Source organism: Drosophila biarmipes, chromosome 2R, assembly GCF_025231255.1.
Source record: "Drosophila biarmipes strain raj3 chromosome 2R, RU_DBia_V1.1, whole genome shotgun sequence".
Taxonomy (NCBI): Eukaryota; Metazoa; Arthropoda; class Insecta; order Diptera; family Drosophilidae; genus Drosophila; species Drosophila biarmipes.
In genome coordinates this window covers 8825283-8844393 of record NC_066615.1, presented here as the reverse complement: position 1 = coordinate 8844393, position 19111 = coordinate 8825283, and the positions used below count along the sequence as shown (strand labels likewise).

The 19111-nt window shown below is 45.5% G+C and overlaps 3 protein-coding genes across 5 annotated transcripts; 2 read left to right on the top strand and 1 right to left on the bottom strand.

Annotated features, from left to right (window-relative positions):
* Positions 1–345: 345 nt before the first annotated feature.
* LOC108026827 (sodium-dependent serotonin transporter) lies at positions 346–8625 on the bottom strand. The gene is made up of 8 exons (XM_017097998.3): positions 6992–8625; positions 5459–5936; positions 4434–4710; positions 2713–2923; positions 2201–2653; positions 1639–1933; positions 657–857; positions 346–601 (listed from the first exon to the last, which is right to left on the bottom strand). The coding sequence occupies exons 2-8, from the start codon at positions 5642–5644 to the stop codon at positions 356–358; spliced, it is 1869 nt and encodes a 622-aa protein (XP_016953487.1). The 5' UTR covers positions 5645–5936; positions 6992–8625; the 3' UTR covers positions 346–355.
* Positions 8626–10231: 1606 nt separating this feature from the next.
* Positions 10232–13405, top strand: LOC108026834 (uncharacterized). 3 transcript variants are annotated; one of them, XM_017098007.3, is made up of 4 exons: positions 10232–10473; positions 10547–11331; positions 11395–11534; positions 12361–13405. In XM_017098007.3, exons 1-4 carry the CDS (start codon positions 10401–10403, stop codon positions 12449–12451), a joined length of 1089 nt encoding a protein of 362 aa, XP_016953496.1. In that variant the 5' UTR covers positions 10232–10400; the 3' UTR covers positions 12452–13405. The 3 variants fall into 3 exon arrangements, with proteins under 3 accessions (XP_016953496.1, XP_016953495.1, XP_016953497.1); XM_017098006.3 differs by having other exon boundaries at positions 12358–13405; XM_017098008.3 differs by lacking the exon at positions 12361–13405 and having other exon boundaries at positions 11395–12356.
* A 657-nt stretch (positions 13406–14062) lies between these two features.
* LOC108026835 (uncharacterized) lies at positions 14063–19089 on the top strand. The gene is made up of 3 exons (XM_017098009.3): positions 14063–14311; positions 17033–17212; positions 18456–19089. Exons 1-3 carry the CDS (start codon positions 14269–14271, stop codon positions 18866–18868), a joined length of 636 nt encoding a protein of 211 aa, XP_016953498.1. The 5' UTR covers positions 14063–14268; the 3' UTR covers positions 18869–19089.
* Positions 19090–19111: the final 22 nt, after the last annotated feature.

The following is a 19111-nucleotide window of genomic DNA, read 5'->3' as shown; positions in this document are numbered from 1 at the left end:
AGTTATTGTCCTCGGCAGCAAGTGGGATCCTGTTGGTCGTCATGGGATTGCTCTGCACCGAGCAGAGGCTTAAACTATGGCTATGCGACTGTCTAAGACTAGCACTAACGATATCGCTGCTGATCCGATGCTGATACTGATGCTGGTTCCGACTACTATTCTGATCCTCCGGCGGGCAGGTGTGGTTGCAGTTGTTGAGATTGTTCGAGTGGAAGGCTGCGTGGCAGCTCCTCCATTCGGCGGCCCCTGAGGTTGTTGGTGACAAGCTGTTGCTGTTGCTGCTGCAGTTGAGGTTGTAGATCTTGATGCTGGTGCAGCCGGTGCGGATGTTGAGGTGGACCTGGGCGTGGTCATGTCACACCGAGGTGCCCTGCTGGCCGGGTACCACCGATCCGCAGCTCTCCTCCGGCTGGAAGGACTCCTGCAGCCTTTGGCGGCATCCGCCCTTCGAGGCGAAAAATAACTTGTAGATGATGTACATGGGTATGCACAGCACCGAGGAGCAGGTGACCGCCCAGCCCACCTGGTAGCTCCAGTCCGGGTAGTAGTACTCCTCGCCGAGCATCTCCTTGTAGCCCATGATGGAGAATATGAAGATGGTCTGTGTGGATATCCTAATCAATAACTGAGGTCTAACACCATTTTCTTTTTCTTACCAGCAGGAATACAGGACTAATGTAGGTCCAGCAGATCCGCCAGAACAGACCCGGCTTGCTGCCCAGCATCTGCTCCACATCCGAGCTGAAGCGATCTACTCCGTAGAACCAAAACACTCCGGCTGCCTCAACGAAGACCACAAAAAGAATGGCCAATCCGGGTCCGTAGACATTCAGGAAGTTGACCAGCACCACTCCGCCCTAAAAATAAATTGGATTTTTAAATCACGCAAACCTGTAGGATTTTGAAACATCTTTAAAATATAATTTAGGTAAAAGTATGCAACAACACATTCGAGACTCACAAATACAACGAATTGATTCATTCCCTTATTTACTGCATACTTTTAGACAGCTTCGGTTGCATTTTAAAGGGTTTTAGGCACTTTATTTTCTATCATTTGTTTCCAGTAATATAGTTTCTTATCTTTTCGCATTTAGTTCAAATATATGCCACACATTAGCTGACAAACCCTATCATAACACTGTTGGTCACCCCTAAAATATACCTCCTCCTAGCTGGTACTGATTAATGGCTGCGGGCTGGGCTATTGAATAGCTTGATCCCTTGACCGATACTGGTCACTCCAAGTGGCCAAGTGACCAGGACAGGCAGGAATAAAGAAGGCAGCAAATTACAATTTCAAATGTAATCAGATAAAGTGGCGGGAGGAAGAACTTGTGGCTGTGGATGTTGCTGCAGAAGTTGGTGGTTGTTTGACCAGGTTGAAGGCAAACAAGCCCACTGCTCTTGACAGGTGATAAAAATGCAGGAGGGCGGGGCAGTGAGTGTGTGGAGATTAACTGGCGGACGATAAAAAGCACTTAACACGGCCATCCATCGCCTCCTAGCTGGCATATTTAAACAAGAACATGGACTGCTCTCAGCCAGATGGAGCGTTAAACGGGCCAGTTGGACAGGCATGCATATACATTAGGCGTGCTTAGGTGGAAATTAACCGAATCACAGTCGGATACTCACGTAGGTCATCGTGGGCAGGGCGCACAGGAAGATGAAGGCCAGGAGCAGCAGGACGAACAGCTCCCGTCGCCGGCCAATCACGCGCGGATATTCGTCGCACAGCGCCGTAATCATCGCCTCCAGTCCGCCGAAGGTGCTATCCAAGCCCAGGGTGATCAGCATCAGGAAGAAAATGATGCTCCAGAACACCGAACCACTCATCGTGGCAATCGCCTCCGGATAGACAATGAATACCAGCCCGGGACCCTCCAAGCCCACTTTGTCGATGGAGGTCTTTTGCACGTAAGCCATGTACCTAAAGACAGATAAATCAGATCCCAGGGAAAATATTTCAGCTTGAGTTTTAAAGTTGTTTTATGGGACTCTCTGAAAATCTATCCTAAGAAGTGCAATTACAGAATATTCAATATTTATGAGTGTACATTTAATATTACGATATTAAAGATGAAACAAAATATTTTAGACTAAATTATTTTGGTTTTACCAGGCTTAAAATGTTTGAAATATATAGTTTATAGTTCATATATAGTTCGTGACTTTTCTAGGTAATTTCAAAACTCACCCCAAAACGGAGAAGATGACGAAGCCGGCCAAAAAACTGGTCAGGCAATTGATGCTGCTCGTGATGAGGGCATCCCGATAGCAGTTGTTGTTAAACTTGTTGTAGCTGGAGAGGGCTAGCAGGGTTCCGAATCCGGGGCCCAGAGAGAAGAATATCTGCGATGCGGCGTCGATCCACACCTTGGAGTTCTTGAGCTTGTGCCACTCGGGGGTCAGGTAATACTTGATGCCCTCGTCTGCGCCGGGCAGGGAGACGCCCCTCACCAGGAGAATGATCAGCACCACGTAGGGAGCCAGGGCTGTGACCCAGACCACCTTTCCGGCACTCCGAACTCCCTTCCAGAGGGAGAAATACACCAGAACAAAGACCCCGAAGACGCAGAGGGCCAGAGTTGGCTTCACCGGACCCATGAAGTCCAGCCCATTGCCCTTGTAGCTCTCGAGAACCTTTCGCCTGCAAATCAGTCGCTTGAGGATATGGCCTTTTAAGATGTATAGCTACGTGGTACCCACTCGAAGAACTCCTTGGCTGGGGAGGTGGAAAATTCCGTGAAGTTCTTACTGGTCACCTGCATGCAGTTCTCTGTGTTCCAGGGATTATCGCAGGACGTCCAGGGCAACTGGGAGGTGAACGAGGCGAACAGATAGTACACCGCCCATCCAATAATGGTGTTGTAGTACATTCCCATGTATATGTCGATCAGGCAGATCGCATAGCCCACACCTGGAAGTTTGAGGGGGTTTGTGGTAGAGTCGTTTATAAATAAACCCCTAAGTGTCCCAAAAATAATTTCGATTAACTTCTGATAGATTATGGCAGTTTAGAAGTATTACATGAGAATTTGTTGGTTTCTTCATTTCCAAATTTCATTTGTGGGTTGCTGATTGAGTCCTGGCGATATAATGCTTGATTTATTTTATTTTTTGCTATCTTTAATTACATATTTTAATTAAATAAAGGACTGTATCCTAAACACTACTATCAAAAGTCAAAAATTCCCCAAGCATATCCCCATTAATTTCTCTAATTGCTTACGCAACCGGGCTGCGAACATGAAAATCAACAGGTTGCCTTTAAGAGCCAGCTTGACTTGGTCTGGGAATGGTAATATTTCTGATTGAAACCGGCCAAAGGAGAATCGACAAAGAAATTGGAATATTCCCGCGTGACAATTTGCAGGTTTCATCCTCTGTGCAATCCACCATCCGCTTTTCCGCCCGCTTACTTATGAGGCCAATAAGACACGTCACGTGATTTTCCCTGCTCTAAGTTTCCGCTCGCCCTGCTTTCCGGCGCTTCTTTTCATTCCGGGTCGCTCGGCAAAAGGTTTGCCAAAGCAAACACTTGTTGAGCAAATGATGACTGCCACAAAGTGGTGTTTGCTCTTGGACTTTTTCCGAGGCGGAAAGGGGCGGCCCCGAAAGCCCGATGGAGTGGGATTTGGCCTAGACCAAGTGACTTGGCAAAAGTTTGAGCAAATCCAGCGAGCAGCAGCAGCAGCAGCAGCCCATACATTTTGTTTGTCACCTAATGGAATTATCAACTCGATATGCAAAACTTTGAATGGGACTTCCCTCCAGTGGCTGTCTTTTCATCGCTGGTGTAAATCAATTTGAGGACAATTTAATTAGGCCTCTGGCCCGGATGGAGGTCCTGCTGATTTGGGCCTTGTGCGTTCCGCTTGAATAAGTCGTTAATTGTTGCAACAAATCTGGCGACTCTTATCCATTTCCTCGCTTGATAACGTCGCCGGCACGCACACAATGGCTTGCTTTTTTGAAAATCCCCCCTGCAAGAGGAAACTTTGGTCCTTTGTGTGGTCCTGTGGCCAACAAGTGCGGGTGTCCTCGGATCTGGCTGAGACAATAATGCTCGGCCAAGCGTAAAATATCAGACATCAACAACACACACGAGCCCATGGTCTGTATGAATTTCGCAGAGGCACGCTGCGTATACTTAATTTCTCATTACAGGCTGGCAGAGCCTCAGGTTAAATCCCTGCGCAAATATTGAAAGCTTTTATAGATTCCAGTGTGCAATCACGATTTTGTGTTCAGCTACTAACACTCAATATTTGTAATTCATTTAAATTGCCGTTCAACCTTGTGTTATATACCCAGGCCCAGGGCTGGCTTTTATATTTATTTGTTCGCTTTTAAATGGCTTGCACGGCTTTTTTAATACCTTTGCTGAAAGAGAGTTATTTTGAATGGGGACTCATTTTTATACACACCTTTTAGGGCCGGGCAGATGCGCTTCCAAATGCTGAGGCAGCCGCACCGGTGGAACTGGCCCAAAGCCAGTTCCATGTAGAAAAGGGGCAGGCCGCCGAAGATGAGGAACAGGCAGTAGGGAACCAGGAAGGCGCCTCCTCCGTTCTGGTAGCAGATGTACGGAAACCTCCACACGTTCCCCAAATCAACTGCGAAGCCAATCACGGCCAACAGGAACTCGGCCTTCTGTCCCCAGGTCTCCCGCGCTCTTTCCGTCACGGACACAACCAAAGTGCGCTAAATGAAGTGATCAGAAAATATTCCCAAGTCGCAGATTAAATAGGGCCTCCGTTCTGAACGTATTTCGATTAATTTCAAGGAGCAATAACCAATAATGAAATATGATATTGCCATCGTTTTAAAAACAGGGTCTTATCTACTGATCTAAAGATATAAATACTTACAGTTCCCTAAATTTTGATATTAATAATTCATTTTTAAAACGTATGCTTTTTTATTAAAGCTCAAAAGTTCACAGCGAAACCATCTGAATGGGAAAAGTTCTTTCATTATACATAGAACTTTAATAAAATATTTTCCAAATATTTACACCTCCCTAAATTTTTATATTATTAAAACGACAAATATTTTTAAAACGTATTATTTTTTATCAAAGTTCTATGTATGATGAATGAACTTTTCCCATTCAGGTGGTTTCGCTGTTAAAAGAAAAATCAGAACCTATAACGTAGTTTCGAAATTGACCTAAATATTTAAATATTTAAAAACAAGGGTCAAACACTCTAAAAAGTAAAATGCGTATAACAATATATACTTTACTTAAGTGGTTTCAAAAGTTTTATTAAAGCGTTGTTATCCCTAATTGCACAAAATAACGTCATTTATTCGTTCTAAAAACAAATCCTTCTTATTAAACAGATTTTGCTCTTTGAGCAACATTTGTAGATAGTAACTACGAATGGCTTCAATTAATTTTTTGCTCATTTATTTCTTGAAAACTTCGTTTCCTGCCCGGAAAACTCACCTCGTTGTTGGTCAATTTCGGCGCCAGCGGATCGGTGACCTTGGCGGGCGTTGCGTGGTCGCCGTCGTCCTCGTTGGAGTCGTCCTCGTTGTTGGGCGACTCCTTGTCGTCGCTCCAGGGAGCAGGGTTCGAGCGGCCCGTCGTGGCAGACGTTCCTCCGAAATCGGAGCTGCCGCTGCGGTCCATCTTGCGGTCGAGGGGGCGTTTCAGGGGCGGGGCCGTGGTGCCTGGAGGCGTGGCAGTGTACGCCGATCGCGGCACGAGCTTAGCCAGCCGAAGTCTGAATCTGAACTCAGTCCGGGGCCAGAAGAAGCTGAATCTGCGCCTCTACTTACGGCTTTCCGCGGCCTCTTTCGCCACCTGCAGTCCCTTGCTTTTCCGCACTCCGCTTTTCCAGCCCGTTTAGCGCTGTGGTCGTGAAAATTGCATTTTCCCACGGCTCTTCACATGCTGGCCTCGCTGAATCGACGGGAAAATACTGCAACCGAAGTTAAACAATCGCATTAAATGGGGCATTTAACGATTGTTCACGCCCAGGGGGGCCTTAAAATTAACAGATTTGTTGGCATACAAAATAATAAAACGCCCCTGACCACAGGTCCCCTGAATTCTGAAACCATTTAACTGCAGTAATGGCCACGAAAAGCCGTTTTAATGTCAATGTCGTGAATGGTAGTAATTTTCAGACTTAAATTTAAGGGTTTGCCCTTGAGCTGCTCTATCCATTCAATTTTAAATTGCTCAACTGGCGTATGCTCAACGAATCTCACTTAGCTAAATGAATTCCCGATGAAAACAAGTGCAGCCCTCACTTTATCCAGGGGACCCAAACCCCTATCTTTGTATGACTTTTAATTACCATTTAATTGTGGCCCACACGCGAAGCCAAACAGCAGATAGAGATGTGGAATGTGGGCACATGTGCCGACGGAATTCCCAAATGATAAGACAAGTGCTAAGAATAAAGGCGCGGAAAGCCAAATTCAAAACAATCAAAAGATACTTAGAGGTGCGAAAACAGTGGAATTTGCTCACCAGATGCCTTACAATTAACAGAAGCGAATAATGCGAAAACTTTTATTCATTTTTCACTTGTTTCACGTACTGATAAAAAATGTATGACAATTTGAAACCGATTTGAATGCAACATATTGCTCTACCAATATTAAACTTGTAGATTTAATAATTTTTGGGCAAGAGCTAAAAGTGTAAGAAGCTTGATACAGGCAAAATTTGAAAGTAAAATTATGCTTTTAAGAACAATACATTTATTAAAAACACAACTCTTCAAAATATATGCCGTGTTTTTTATGTTAGTTAAAAAATTGTTGATTTAACCTATTATTACTTTTAGCATCCATTTTAATGTATATAATCTACTTCAACATAAATGTACATTTAAGAAGAGGTTGTATTTATTTAAATTCCTTTCTAATAAAATAATAATTTTAAAGTCAGATAATTTTTTTTAAATAAAATGCTTACATAATAATTCAAAAACCTTTTAGGGCTGTAATTACTCTGTGTACTTACGTTTTGAATTGAACTGGAAAAAACTCTTCTTCCACCTAAAATCTCAGTTGCCACACATACTTTGCACTAAGAACTTTAAATTCTAAATTTTTCTGGTCCATGCGTCCGGTTTGAGAGACGCGCGCCGCTCCTTTGGGCCAACTGATGAATCCTGCGGCCGGATTCGCCCTTTTATACGCTGGATGCGCAGGCGGGCGGCAATTTGTCGTCGGCAGGATGCCGAGCCAAGGGATGCCTCGGCCGAGTGTCCTCCTTGGGGTTGGCGGTCGGAGGCAGCCGACAGGTGGCAAAGCGTAACTTAAATTGCAGCAAACTGTTGCTTATCGAAGAAGAAGTTGGTTGATTGAACGCCCTCCCCGCCTGCCGCCTCCCCGAAAGTGGGCGTTGCTGTGGGCGTGGCCCATTAAGAGCGCCTAGTTTGCCTTGTTAAAAGGTGGCCACATTACTATCCTGTCCGGCCGATTGACAAGACCAAAAGTTCATTTCACTAATTTAGTTTCAGGTTGGAATAAGTAATTGCAAAAATTACATTATTGGTAGCCAGACCCGAGTATTTAAACGAGTTTAATGCTTATTTTGCACCTTTTGCCATTTTCAAATTAATTAAAGAATGTATGTTTGGTGTTGATTAAGGTTAATCAAAATTGTATATATTAATTTTGATCAGATTTTGTTGTATTTTTTAGCAGCACCACAACTGTTACCACTTCTTATTAGGCTTGAAATGATCGAAATTCATAGAGAAATTATGTAGACACCTTGCAATCACAAAGGAGTACACAGAAGACAGTCGTGTTCAGTTGAAATCGGTTTGATTTGGAACTTTCTGACTTTTGCAGGGGAAGGAAACCACTTCCCTCGTGGACACTTCCGAGATGTTTGCTCTTTGAAGTACGGCAGTTATCTGATTTTTGAAGACCCGTGGCTCTTCCATATGATCGCTCGATTTCATTCACAATGATTAAGTGATTTTTTATCGTTTAATTGAACTTTTTGTTTGTTTATTTTGTCATTATTATTTTTGCGAGCGGGTCTGCGAACGCGCACACCCGACTCGGATCGTCAAGTGGGTAAATCAGTAAATCAGTAAGTCAGCGTAATTGCACATCGCCATCGGCACCATAATTCGCGGATCGGGGCTCCGAGGGGTATAATCTGGAGCCTAGATGGCACACGTTTTCTGTGGTTGGGGTAGGCTGTCTTGTAGTGGATGAAGAGCACGAGCAGACTGATGCCCCTGCTGTTTTAGACGCTCTGTCTGTCGACGTGGGTGTGGAGTATTATTCACCACCCAACCACTTTCGCCAGCGGATCATCGCTGAATGTGCGTTCCTGAGCTATTTTACCACAAAACTGGGCTTACATGGCCGTAATTCGACATCGAATTTCCTAGCCCAGCCGCAAACTACGTCATCGGCTCCACAATTATTACAATAAACGGAAGGCCCGAGGTCCGAATGGATAATGCCATTGATCAGGTGGTGGAAGTGCGAAATGAGCGTATAATTATCCACAATTGCATTGTGATTAATGATAAATGGCAGGGTACTTTCTCAATGCTTTAATACTAAATGAAAACAAAGTATTGACCAAGCCCTAGTGGGAGGAATGGTTCTTTTGAGATTTATTATTGGTTTGGGTTGGACTAAAATAATGCTACTACTAGCAAATTTATGGCCACATTTTTATTACGTTACTTGTAGAATAAATACTATACTTGTCAGAAAGCTTATAATACAGGTAGAAAGTCAAAAAATCGTTTTTAGAATGTGCGGATTACCAACATTTAAAAACCACTCTTCGGTTGGGTCTCAGCTGGGCAGTATCATTCGCAAGTCGATAGTTTATAAAGTTATCATGAGCTATTGTATTATTAAAAAAACTCGCCGTCTTTTGGTGAAGTAACGTTGTGCCCTCCCAGAAGAGCCTTAAAACTGATATTAAGCATGTTTTAATATACGTTAAAATAAGTATTCTAGTCTTATACCTACTCGCAGATCCAAGACTTGGTTACATAATAATATAATTAATTCAACAACAACTTAATAAAATAGCAACTGTGCCCCTTCACAACGCAATCTTGCTGCTTGGTTGGTCTTAAACTCTATATTTTTCAGGGCTCAAAGTGTAAGGCGACATTACGCAAAACGTAAACCGAAAAAGGCAAAAACTTTAATATACCCCAAATAATTGTAGTGCAGATTCACCTCTATGGACATACATTAAAACCTGTACGTTATTAAATCTTATTTATTTTCCAGATGTATAACTCTATAAAATTTAGTATTATTAAATAAAAGTTTATAATTGTAAATTGCCTCTTTAATTTGATTTTTAAATTTTCAATAATTTTCAACCTTTCCGCCACAGTATTCACTGTTTCTCAAACTGTAGGAGAGTGCATCCGCTAAGTTAGCAGGGTGCATTCGCTAAGTCAGAAGGGTGTACTTGCTGAATGGGTTTCTAGTGATGGACATATGTACTTTGATTTGACAAATCGTCATACGTTGGTATTTTTGATAGAAGCAACCTACCTTTCGATCGGTGTATCACTCCAATACACCAATAAAGACCCAAGACTCTCGTTCCAAAATGAATTGTTAATAACAGCCTATCAACGATGTATTCTTAATGGCAGCCTATTAGCGGTCATCAATGAAATGTTAATAATAGCGTTTCCACTGTCATCGATGAAATGTTGATGACAGCCTGGTGCCTTCTTCGATGATTTGTTTGTGCATTTTTTTTTTGCTGATAATGACATGTGAAATTCGTCAATTACTTTGAAGAAAATCAATGCATTAACAACATCGAAGTGTTGACACAAATGAAGAACAAAACTTTCACGGGCTTAACTTTATATCACTTTCTGAAGCCGAAAAACAATGCGACCACAAAAATCTTGTCTTTGACACAATTTTCAACTAATTATCAAAATTTAAGCAGGATTAAAAAAGTGTAATAAAATGACCCAGATAGCTGCATAAGATCCAATTTTCTAAATTTTCACCTTTACACAATCACGTTTCTTTTCCCAAACCAACGGCATTTTAGGGAAATCTTAATTTCTACAATACCCTTCGTTACTATCTGACCATCACTGTAGCGGCTGCTTATAAGTAGGTCCTTGTGCGCTTCGTTACTACGTGGATTGCTGGCAAAAGTGATGAACGGAATTTGTGGTATACTTCTAACTGAAATGGTATTTAAAGGTATTTGTTCTTGGGCCAGTTGGTATTTTCTATCGTTAGCGGTGCGGTCACGCTGATTAGCAATAAACAAAATTCTGGTTAAATTTGTGAATTAATCACAAAACAACAAACAAATGCAGGGTTTGGGATTCTAGCTGCACACAGTCGCGTCATAAAAGCAAGGAAGCACGCAGGACGTGTGGACGCCGGGCAAGATAATGGGCAAGTGCTGCATCGGGGCACTCTGGCCACTGGCCATTTTGGTGGCCTCTGCCACTGCCTACAAGAACGGTGAGTAGTCATAGTGGTGTCCCAATCCTCCCCAGTGAAAGTTACTAACTTGGTGCTCCTGTTCCCTGGCCAGTTCGCTTGCAGGACAACATGTGCTCGGACAAGCTGTTCTACACACTGGCCAAGCCCTTTCGGGGCGATCCCACGGTGCGGCTGGAGTACGAGGACACCTCCGGAGCGATTGTGACCCAGATGTGGAATCTGACACTGCCCCAGGGCCATGCGGCCAACAAGATCAAGTACGACTGCCAGTTCCGGGTGCTGACCAGCGATCGACCGCCGCGCGGCATCTACACCATCATCACGCGGCTCAAGTTCCGGCGCGATCCCGTGTCCAAGGAGTGCATCGACTACATCCAGTTCAGTAGTGGCAACCGCTCGCCCAGCGAGCGCATCTGCAATGATATCTCCATTGACGGGCCGGCCGGACGTTTGATCTTTGACCAGCGCGACCGCGAGGTCAACGTGCACATCTTCATCGATCGAACGCGCCATATACTGGGTGACCCGCTGGAGCTGCGCATGGTGCTGACGGCCCACTCCGAGTGCCAGTTCAACGGGGACTTCCTCTGCGATCCCAACGACCAGTACTCGTGCATCTCGCGCCACTTTGTGCGGGACAATATCACCAACTGCCTGTATCCGTGCCGGGACGAAGGCACGTGCTTCCACGACGCCATCGTGCCGGAGGAGATCGACACGGCCAATGTGGCCATCTCGGCGCTCACCTCGCTCATTTTCACCATGCTTGGAGTGGGCTTTTGTGTGTGGGTCTGCTGGAAGTACTGGAACTGCATAACAGTGCAGCAGCGTGCTCATGAGGCATCCGCTGCCCGCTTCAACCAGCGACGAGTTAGAGTGAGTAGACATTGCCCTGTCCAGAGCATAGAACCACAACTGAGTACCGATCCCGTTTTCCAGTCGGATGTGCCCACCATTGAGCTGCCACCACCGATCCAGTACGATGATAGTGTCCTGCACGAGCACAATTCCCAGCAGCATCAGCAGCCGGCCACGCCCAAGGATCTGCCGCCCAGCTACGAGTCCCTCTTCCCGGAAAGGTAAAGATCCGCGGCTGAGGTCGCTCCGCTTTGTGCCAGATCAGCAAGTACTTGGTACCGCACACTTGTTGTAATAGTCCTATTAGGTAATTGTATCTCTATCTGAACAGATCAGCATTCCATGTAAATATGTTAGGACTGATTTTATGTTTTGTGATCAGCGTTAGCGATCAAACATCCCCCTGTCGATGTGTTCACTTCGAACCAAATCCTAGAAAACTCATCCTGAGAATTTCCACAGTTTTATTGATGTATATATTTAAGTTTTATGTTCTTCAACTCTGCGTATTCTTTAAGTATTTGTAACTGTTGAAACCGCCTTTTGGCGACGCAAATTGTTTACTCACTGATGAAATCTCACTGGAATTACCGTACTCGATGAAATTATATCAATTATTTACCTAGGCAATTATTTATAAGCAAAAGCAAAGCCACACAGTACTAGTCTCTGTATTAGCTAGCGTAAATATTCCAAGGGCCAGCCAGGACCTTATTGGCAGAGAATTCCACATAGTTGTACCTGTTTCTGTACTGCAAAGATATATGTTATGTATTTGTACGCATAGAATAACACGCGCTTGTAGATGTCCTAGTTGTGTGCTGGCCGAGAGTGTCAATTGTTCAATCCAGAGTATTATATGTAGGCACACACGCTCACAAGATTATGTACGAACTACAGTATTTACTCCAAACATGTAACTGCAATGTAACTGAAAGATCGGAGTGGTGGTCAGTAGGTCTTAAGCCGATTAACTCATATGTATACACAGGCAACTCACTCAAATACGTATATTAACTGATAAATAAACCAACTAAATCTCAGCAGAGCGTGGCGAAAGTGCGGACGGGAAACACCTCACCCTCACCCTCCGCGGATCATCCCCCGTTTGGGCGTTTGGGGTTTCATCACATGGTGACACACATCGTGAATCAGCACGTGCCTTATCCGAAAACCAGTCGGACCGGCACCCCGTTCATCTGCCCAGAAATCGACAGTTGGTCACGACTGGAGGAAAGGTGCCTCGGCCACTGCGTCATCCGTGGGCTAATCATTTTCTGCTCTGCTCACGGCACAAACTTAGATTTTCCTTTGTTACCAACGCGCTCGTCGAGGATCGTGGTGGCGGATGCGGCACGTGCTGGGGTCGCCTGGTCGTTGACTCGTCGCAATTGACCAAACTGGTTATTGCCACCGTAGCTGCGTGACAATTTGCCGGCCAATCTGTGCCCCCGTTCAATGTCGGCCCGCAATTGTCCGTCCAATTGCCTTGGAGTCGCAGTAAGCGAATCAATTAGCGAATGTGCAGCCCTCTTGGCAACCGGTAGCTGCTCCACGGATGTCTCTCTATATATAACGCCCAGGTGCCAATTATAACACGCACACAAAAGAGCCGCGCGATCGATCGATCGAACCATCGATCTATTCATCAAGTTCAGGGTCGAACTCAAATCGCTCTGCCGCTCATAGTTCGGCCTTAATTCGTGTCAAGCACCCTGATAAGGAGTGCGACCACCGAACCATCAATCACCCCGAGTCGAAGACCTCTTGGAGATCCTAGCAAATCACTCGATCTTCTTCTGACGCTTCGAATGGTCGAATCTCGAAATTCGCACGCCGAATTAGCGCCTCGGAGTGGGGCGTGTAGGTGTGAGTTCACGCCCAAAAATAGCCTAATCAAAGCGACTTCTTTGGGCCACTTTCGCGGAGGAGCTGCCTCCCGTAATGTATTTTTAAAACAAGCGGTAACTAAGGGTCTCCAGAGCAAGGTGTGGCTCAAACTTCCCCGGATTGTGAATACATAAAGTAAAAGAGGGAACTGTTTCAAATTAACACTTGGCAGGGGAAATATAACACCAACATTGCTTATAAATGCTGTGTTTTTCTTATCACTTATCTGTTATCTGCGACATACTGTCAATGCCTTATCACACTGATATTTTAATAGCCCAAAGTGATACTTTGCATAAACTGCGCAGCGAGATATACGATTCTTTTCGATCTGACAAGATCAATATTTAGAATTTCCATTGAAAGGCAGGCAAACAACAATCGAAGAATAAATATTGGATTTATATGATGGTTAAGGGTTCAGAAAGTGACTCCCTTGAAAGCTGTTTATGAAGCATTGTATTTTTTCTGCATTTCCCTTGCCACCCGGAAATCCTCTTTCCAATAATGATAATATTAAATATTTTGGCTTCTGTGATTCATTGTAAAACTGAGCTAGTATTTTGGTCTTCCATGTGGGTTTCCGAAAAACCATCGTGGCCACAGGACCAGAGCCGCACCCACTTCTAAGCATTGGTGTTGCGGTGGCGACGCTGGCACCTCCGTTCTGGTTTGGCCAACAATTAGATACGTTGCTCTAACCAATCCCGCCGAGCGCCGGCAGTACTTTCTCGCCCGCCGGAGAGCGCGTGACTCATTCGCACGGGGGCCACACAAAGACGCTGGCAACTGGCAGAACCGAAACCACAACCACAGCCAGAAAGAGCAGCTCCGGCTAAAAGTGGTGGGCAAACCGCGCGACTCGCTCAGTCGGCGACACACAGTTGAAGCTGAAAGATCGATTCCGCAGCCAAGTTAAAGCCCGTCTCCGCAACCGAGTGCCCGGTGCACTCCTCGATTCTCGGTGAAGTGAACGATTTATGGAAATTTATTGATTGCAATTCAAGCCGACAAGTGTGTGAATCAAAAACAAGCAGCAGTCCCAGTTACCTGAGCATCAGCGCCATGGAGCACAGCCGGATCCAGACAATGCTGCTAGTTATGATAGGTGAGTCGGGCTTCGAGACAGGCCTTCTCTGGCTATATGCGCAGATACTCCACCTATATAGGCACAGAGTTCGCATATAGAGACGGGCCACAAACAAGTCTCGAACAAGCATATGCTAATTATGTGAACGTGAACCTCCGCAAACCCCAGCTGATTGGAAGTAATTATACCGCGAATAAGCACACCGAGTAACTCATTGAGCAGGCAATGTTTGAATGGGACTGCGAAGCCGCCTTTATGTGAAGGAGGTATTTCAAAGTTTAGCCAATTATCTCACAGAACTAGTCGTTATAGGCAAAGCGAAACAGGAAATATCAGCGTTCTCATTAAAGCCTCATAAATATCAGTAGATGTTCTATCATGATTAATTGGTTCCCGGGTGTACAAAGGAGGCTTAATTAAACGTCTCTTGATTTGAAGAGCTATTAGTGGCTAATGTTTTATCCTTTCTGGCACCCCAAATCCCCTTCTATCTCTATCAGTGCCATGGAAGCACCAATAACCATAACCGCTTAAGGCGACTGTTTGAGGAACTTCTGGCGTCAAGACCCCATCATCTTGGCCCTCATCTAGACGCCGTAAACCAGTTAACGATGTCTTTACGGTCCCGTCATCTGCTAATCCCGTTAGATAAGATCTGGGAGCCAGAGCCGGCGACATGTGATCGCCCCATAAATATCATCCGAGCGAATCAAAGCCGAAGCCCTCGTTTCGGTGACATTTCACCGGAGTGCGATGCAGGATGGTTTCGAGGGGCCTGCGATATCTCGATCTGTAATTTTCCCGCAATTCATGGAACCGGTTGAACTCAAGTCGCTGTCGGCCCCAAATGCTAATGACAAATGACGCTATTAAATGGGGCGGGCTACCACTACTCCCGGCTGAGGACCCCACTTGGGGGTAATGGCAACAAATCACGGAAATCCCCAAATTCGGTTTCTCAAGCAGAAGGCAGCCGGTTCAAGGCGACCGGAGTTCGTTTATCTGTAACTCCGCCAAGCGTGTGTATAAGTCGAGCACATCCACCTGCCTGGTTTGCACAGGTGCCTCCGCACCACCGCACCACCGCACCACCGCACCACTCACACCACGCGCCCCACTGGAACTGCTGACGTTGGGGCCAGCACGTTTTGCCATTAGTAGCTAATTAGAATTTAATTGCCAATATTTTGTGCTGCTTGCTTGTTTTTCCACTTCCACCTTGCCTGTTTTGTGGGGCACTTCCATGGGCTTCTGCTGGTGTTTGCATGCGTTTTTTACTGCCCCCTTATCGGTTTCAACTCGACACTCTATAAATAACCGAACCCACCCGCGCACTATATCCACTGCCAACTGGAAACTCTCCCCGAGAAACCCGCACCCAGCATTAGCTTTGGCAGTTATTTTTAGAAGCCATATATCAAGTGGTTTTATCTAGAGTTTAGTGCGTGCAAAAGTGGAGCAGGGTTTCTTGTAAATTCTGGGTTACATTTTCAGATAAATCTGAGGTGCTTATCAGCATGGAAAGTATTTGCGTTGGAGCCGCAGAAAGATTCCATTGATGGCACAGGTGTTTTCACATGACCATTCAGCCTGGATGAGTCTGAATTTTATCAGAAGCAAGCACAAATATTCCATTCAACTAATTTTCCTAGGGGCCGGAGATCCGCATGACTATTTGGGCTAGCTGACTTCCCCAAAAAACATAACGCGATTAAGATAAGCCGCAGAATCTTTTCATTCAGCTTTCCTATCTGTTAAATATTCCACTTTGGGCCAGACGCCGGGGCGTATACATTATCTCGTATCTGTTGCGCAACCTTTCCCCTGGACGGGCAGTAAAAAGCGTTCACGGGAATGACCAGCTGTCTCCCATCGACGAGACTCGTCACACTCCCAACCTAGGTCAACAATTTCGCACGGCCCAAATTTCATCACATTCGTGGTGAAATTGACGGCGAAAACGAGTCTGCAATCAGGTAATTATTGGCAGACGTTGTAAAGATACTTGGTCTAAAAAAGCGAAGATGGTGTGCCGTGTGCCCATCTAGCCCTCCACACATCCATCCCGTACCGGAGCGGAACGCACCTTCGATGGTGAAATATGGTCGCCGCCAAAGAAGTGTGCAAACTCGGTTGCCAACTCATCGAAAGGCCTTTGATGAGATAGCGACGAAGCATTGTTTTATTGGCGGCGGCTTAGCGGGCTTTTATGGTGTTTGTGTTTTGATGTGGGAGCGTCAAAATATTTTGCAAGCCACAGATAGGGAGTAATAGGTATGGCTAACACCTACCCCACTAGTTGCTGCGGCTTGAGATGTTCTCCGCCCATATCAGGGCCGGAGATATGCCGGAATCCACCCCAGACGCCGGGTCGTCATTTCGGGGCCTTATCGTCAAGTGGCTTGGCCGTAACTTAGCCGCCCGATTGGCTGAGCTTATTAAGCGATCCATTTACGGGGGGAACGCCCCGCTGGCAGCGGTTATATTTAGATACGTTATCAGTCGCGAAGAAGATGTTTGCCTTGATCGCTCCCACCTGAAAGAAGATCCATTCGTTCGCACGCCCAGAGCGGCGGTGATAAGCTATCAGTGAGCTCACCACCCCAACCACTCTGTCTTGATTTCCTGATACCACATAATATCGCTAATGCCCCTCGTCCGCTGCGTTCCGTTCCTTTCGCCTCGAATCACCTCGATGCGGTTTGGTTTGGTTCGGCGTGGCTTCTTGTTCCCTTTCAGTAATCGTCGCCACCTCGTGCTGCGCACACGGCCAGTCCTATCTCTTCAGTCTGGAGAACGTTCTCAACGAGTCCTCGCGCCAGCTGCCCTACAACCTGACCTCCGCGAACAGAACCACCGAGGTGGACCTCTTTCCCGACTCCATCTCGAACAACACCCGCATAATTGTCTACAAAAACAGTGAGTATCCGGAGGAGAGCTAACAAGTGACCAAGCCAAGACAAGTTACCACCAGTGCAATTTAGCAAAGATATACGATCCTTAAGATTCCCAACAGAGAATACCCTTGTGACCAAAACTAGTGACTATGTTGCTGTGAAATACGAAAAAGAACACCTTTAATCTAGGTAAAACTAGTGACGACCGCACCTTTACCAAAAAATTTATAATTCTTTCTTTTGTGTGGGTGCTTTTAATTTTTGCGATGCCTTTCAATTGGTGTACCACTCGTACATCACGTCTTCAATTTTTGGGGTTTATATAGAAGTCGTCTTCGGACCCAGTCCTGGTGCGCCTCGTCACTACGAGGACCACAGTAATTAATCTGATAAAATCGAAGTAGCTTTGTGTATGAGTAATGCCTGCAATTGCAAAAAAAGACGATGATCCTTGTGTTATTTTTTGTTAAACATAAAAACAATCACGACCTTATTTTTAGAATCTTATCTATATTAAGTTATACCTTAAAGTGCTTCTCATTGATAAGGTTTTCTAAGGTTTGCCCCTTGATATTTGAATAAATTATACAAATTTGGTTAATAAATTGATTAAGTGATAAATATTGATATGATAAGAAAGAAATATTTTGGAGGTAACAACGATATTAAAGGTTTAAAAACCTGTTTGTAGAAATTACTTTATCTTTGAAAGACAATATAGACTTAAATTAAGTGTTTAAAAACGCTGGACTTTGGCTCTACCCCCTAGAGAACTTTGTAAACATGCCTAGGAAAGTTCATGAATGTTTTGAACTGCTATTATATGATCTCAGTTTTGCAAGCCCCACGGCCCTCGCCCTCTGGTAATATCTCAATTTTACCGGACCCTTCAAACCGCCAATCAACAACGATTCCCGTCTAATTACGCTGCCCACAACTGGGGTTAGCCCCTATCAATAGGCCATTTTAGCCATTAGCGCACTTCGATGACGCGACAGCAATGCGAATCGAGCAGTTTCGTCATAAAGTTTATAGCGCAGACCCACAATTCGTGACTAGAAGCACAATCACAGTGTCTGATAACCCGATGTTCGGGCAATAAACTTTGTTCTGGGATGGAAGAATCGTTGATGAAATTCTGCGCATTCTAGGGATTTCCAGTGGAAGTCTGGTTTTTAACGTGGTCTTTGTCTACGGGTTGGCTGGAACTTGGTCTCTATGAAACTCGCAATTAGCAAAAACTAATTAATACTAACTGCTTTCAGCTGTCGTCGAGTCGCCCAACGAACTGTCCCAGACGGCGATGGATGTGATCACGATTGTGTGGTATGTGGCCACCTTCTTGGCCCTGGCCGCCTTCTTCATGCTGATGGCCTGCTCGGACCGCCGCTGCCGTGACATGAGGCGTCGTCCCGCCGGAGGGCAGTCCACGGAGGGTCTGAGGGCGCCGCCCACGCCCTCGCCGTCCTACAGTGAATTCGCACCGCCCAGCTACGACACGGTGATCAAGATGCAGCACGCGGCCAAGACGAGCGTGTTTGTGATACCGTTCAGCAGCAAGGCCGGCGAACTGGGGGCCCCCACCTCGCCGCCTCCGCCCCTGACACCCTCCGCCAGTCCGCCAGCCGTCGCCTGCGACATGATCATCGTAAACGAAGTGCAAAAGTCGGCCGACTAACCGATGGGCAGCCAGTGGATCCCCGGATCCAGCCTTCTTACACCCCGACTCTGTGATATTTGCTGTTTATGGCAATGGGCCAAGTATTAGACGTCGTAAGATCCCCACTGAAAGACTGACAATGAAAGATATCTGTGTGCATATGCATTCAAGTGCCAGTTCAACTGAAACTATATGAATAAGCAATTAAGTGTAATAAATCAAAACATTATCCAAGATGATTCACCCAGCGCGGTGTTTGCT

What these genes read in the sequence shown, in the direction of transcription:
- LOC108026827 (XM_017097998.3), bottom strand. Translation starts at nt 5,644, where the DNA reads ATGGACCGCAGCGGCAGCTCCGATTTCGGAGGAACGTCTGCCACGACG. An exon ending in CGAAATTGACCAACAACGAG is followed by an intron (nt 4,711 to 5,458) that starts GTGAGTTTTCCG and finishes CACTTCATTTAG; the next exon opens with CGCACTTTGGTTGTGTCCGT. An exon ending in GTCATCTTCTCCGTTTTGGG is followed by an intron (nt 1,934 to 2,200) that starts GTGAGTTTTGAA and finishes ATCTGTCTTTAG; the next exon opens with GTACATGGCTTACGTGCAAA.
- LOC108026834 (XM_017098006.3), top strand. Translation starts at nt 10,401, where the DNA reads ATGGGCAAGTGCTGCATCGGGGCACTCTGGCCACTGGCCATTTTGGTG. An exon ending in TGCCACTGCCTACAAGAACG is followed by an intron (nt 10,474 to 10,546) that starts GTGAGTAGTCAT and finishes TTCCCTGGCCAG; the next exon opens with TTCGCTTGCAGGACAACATG. An exon ending in TCAACCAGCGACGAGTTAGA is followed by an intron (nt 11,332 to 11,394) that starts GTGAGTAGACAT and finishes CCCGTTTTCCAG; the next exon opens with TCGGATGTGCCCACCATTGA.
- LOC108026835 (XM_017098009.3), top strand. Translation starts at nt 14,269, where the DNA reads ATGGAGCACAGCCGGATCCAGACAATGCTGCTAGTTATGATAG. An exon ending in AATGCTGCTAGTTATGATAG is followed by an intron (nt 14,312 to 17,032) that starts GTGAGTCGGGCT and finishes GTTCCCTTTCAG; the next exon opens with TAATCGTCGCCACCTCGTGC. An exon ending in CATAATTGTCTACAAAAACA is followed by an intron (nt 17,213 to 18,455) that starts GTGAGTATCCGG and finishes AACTGCTTTCAG; the next exon opens with CTGTCGTCGAGTCGCCCAAC.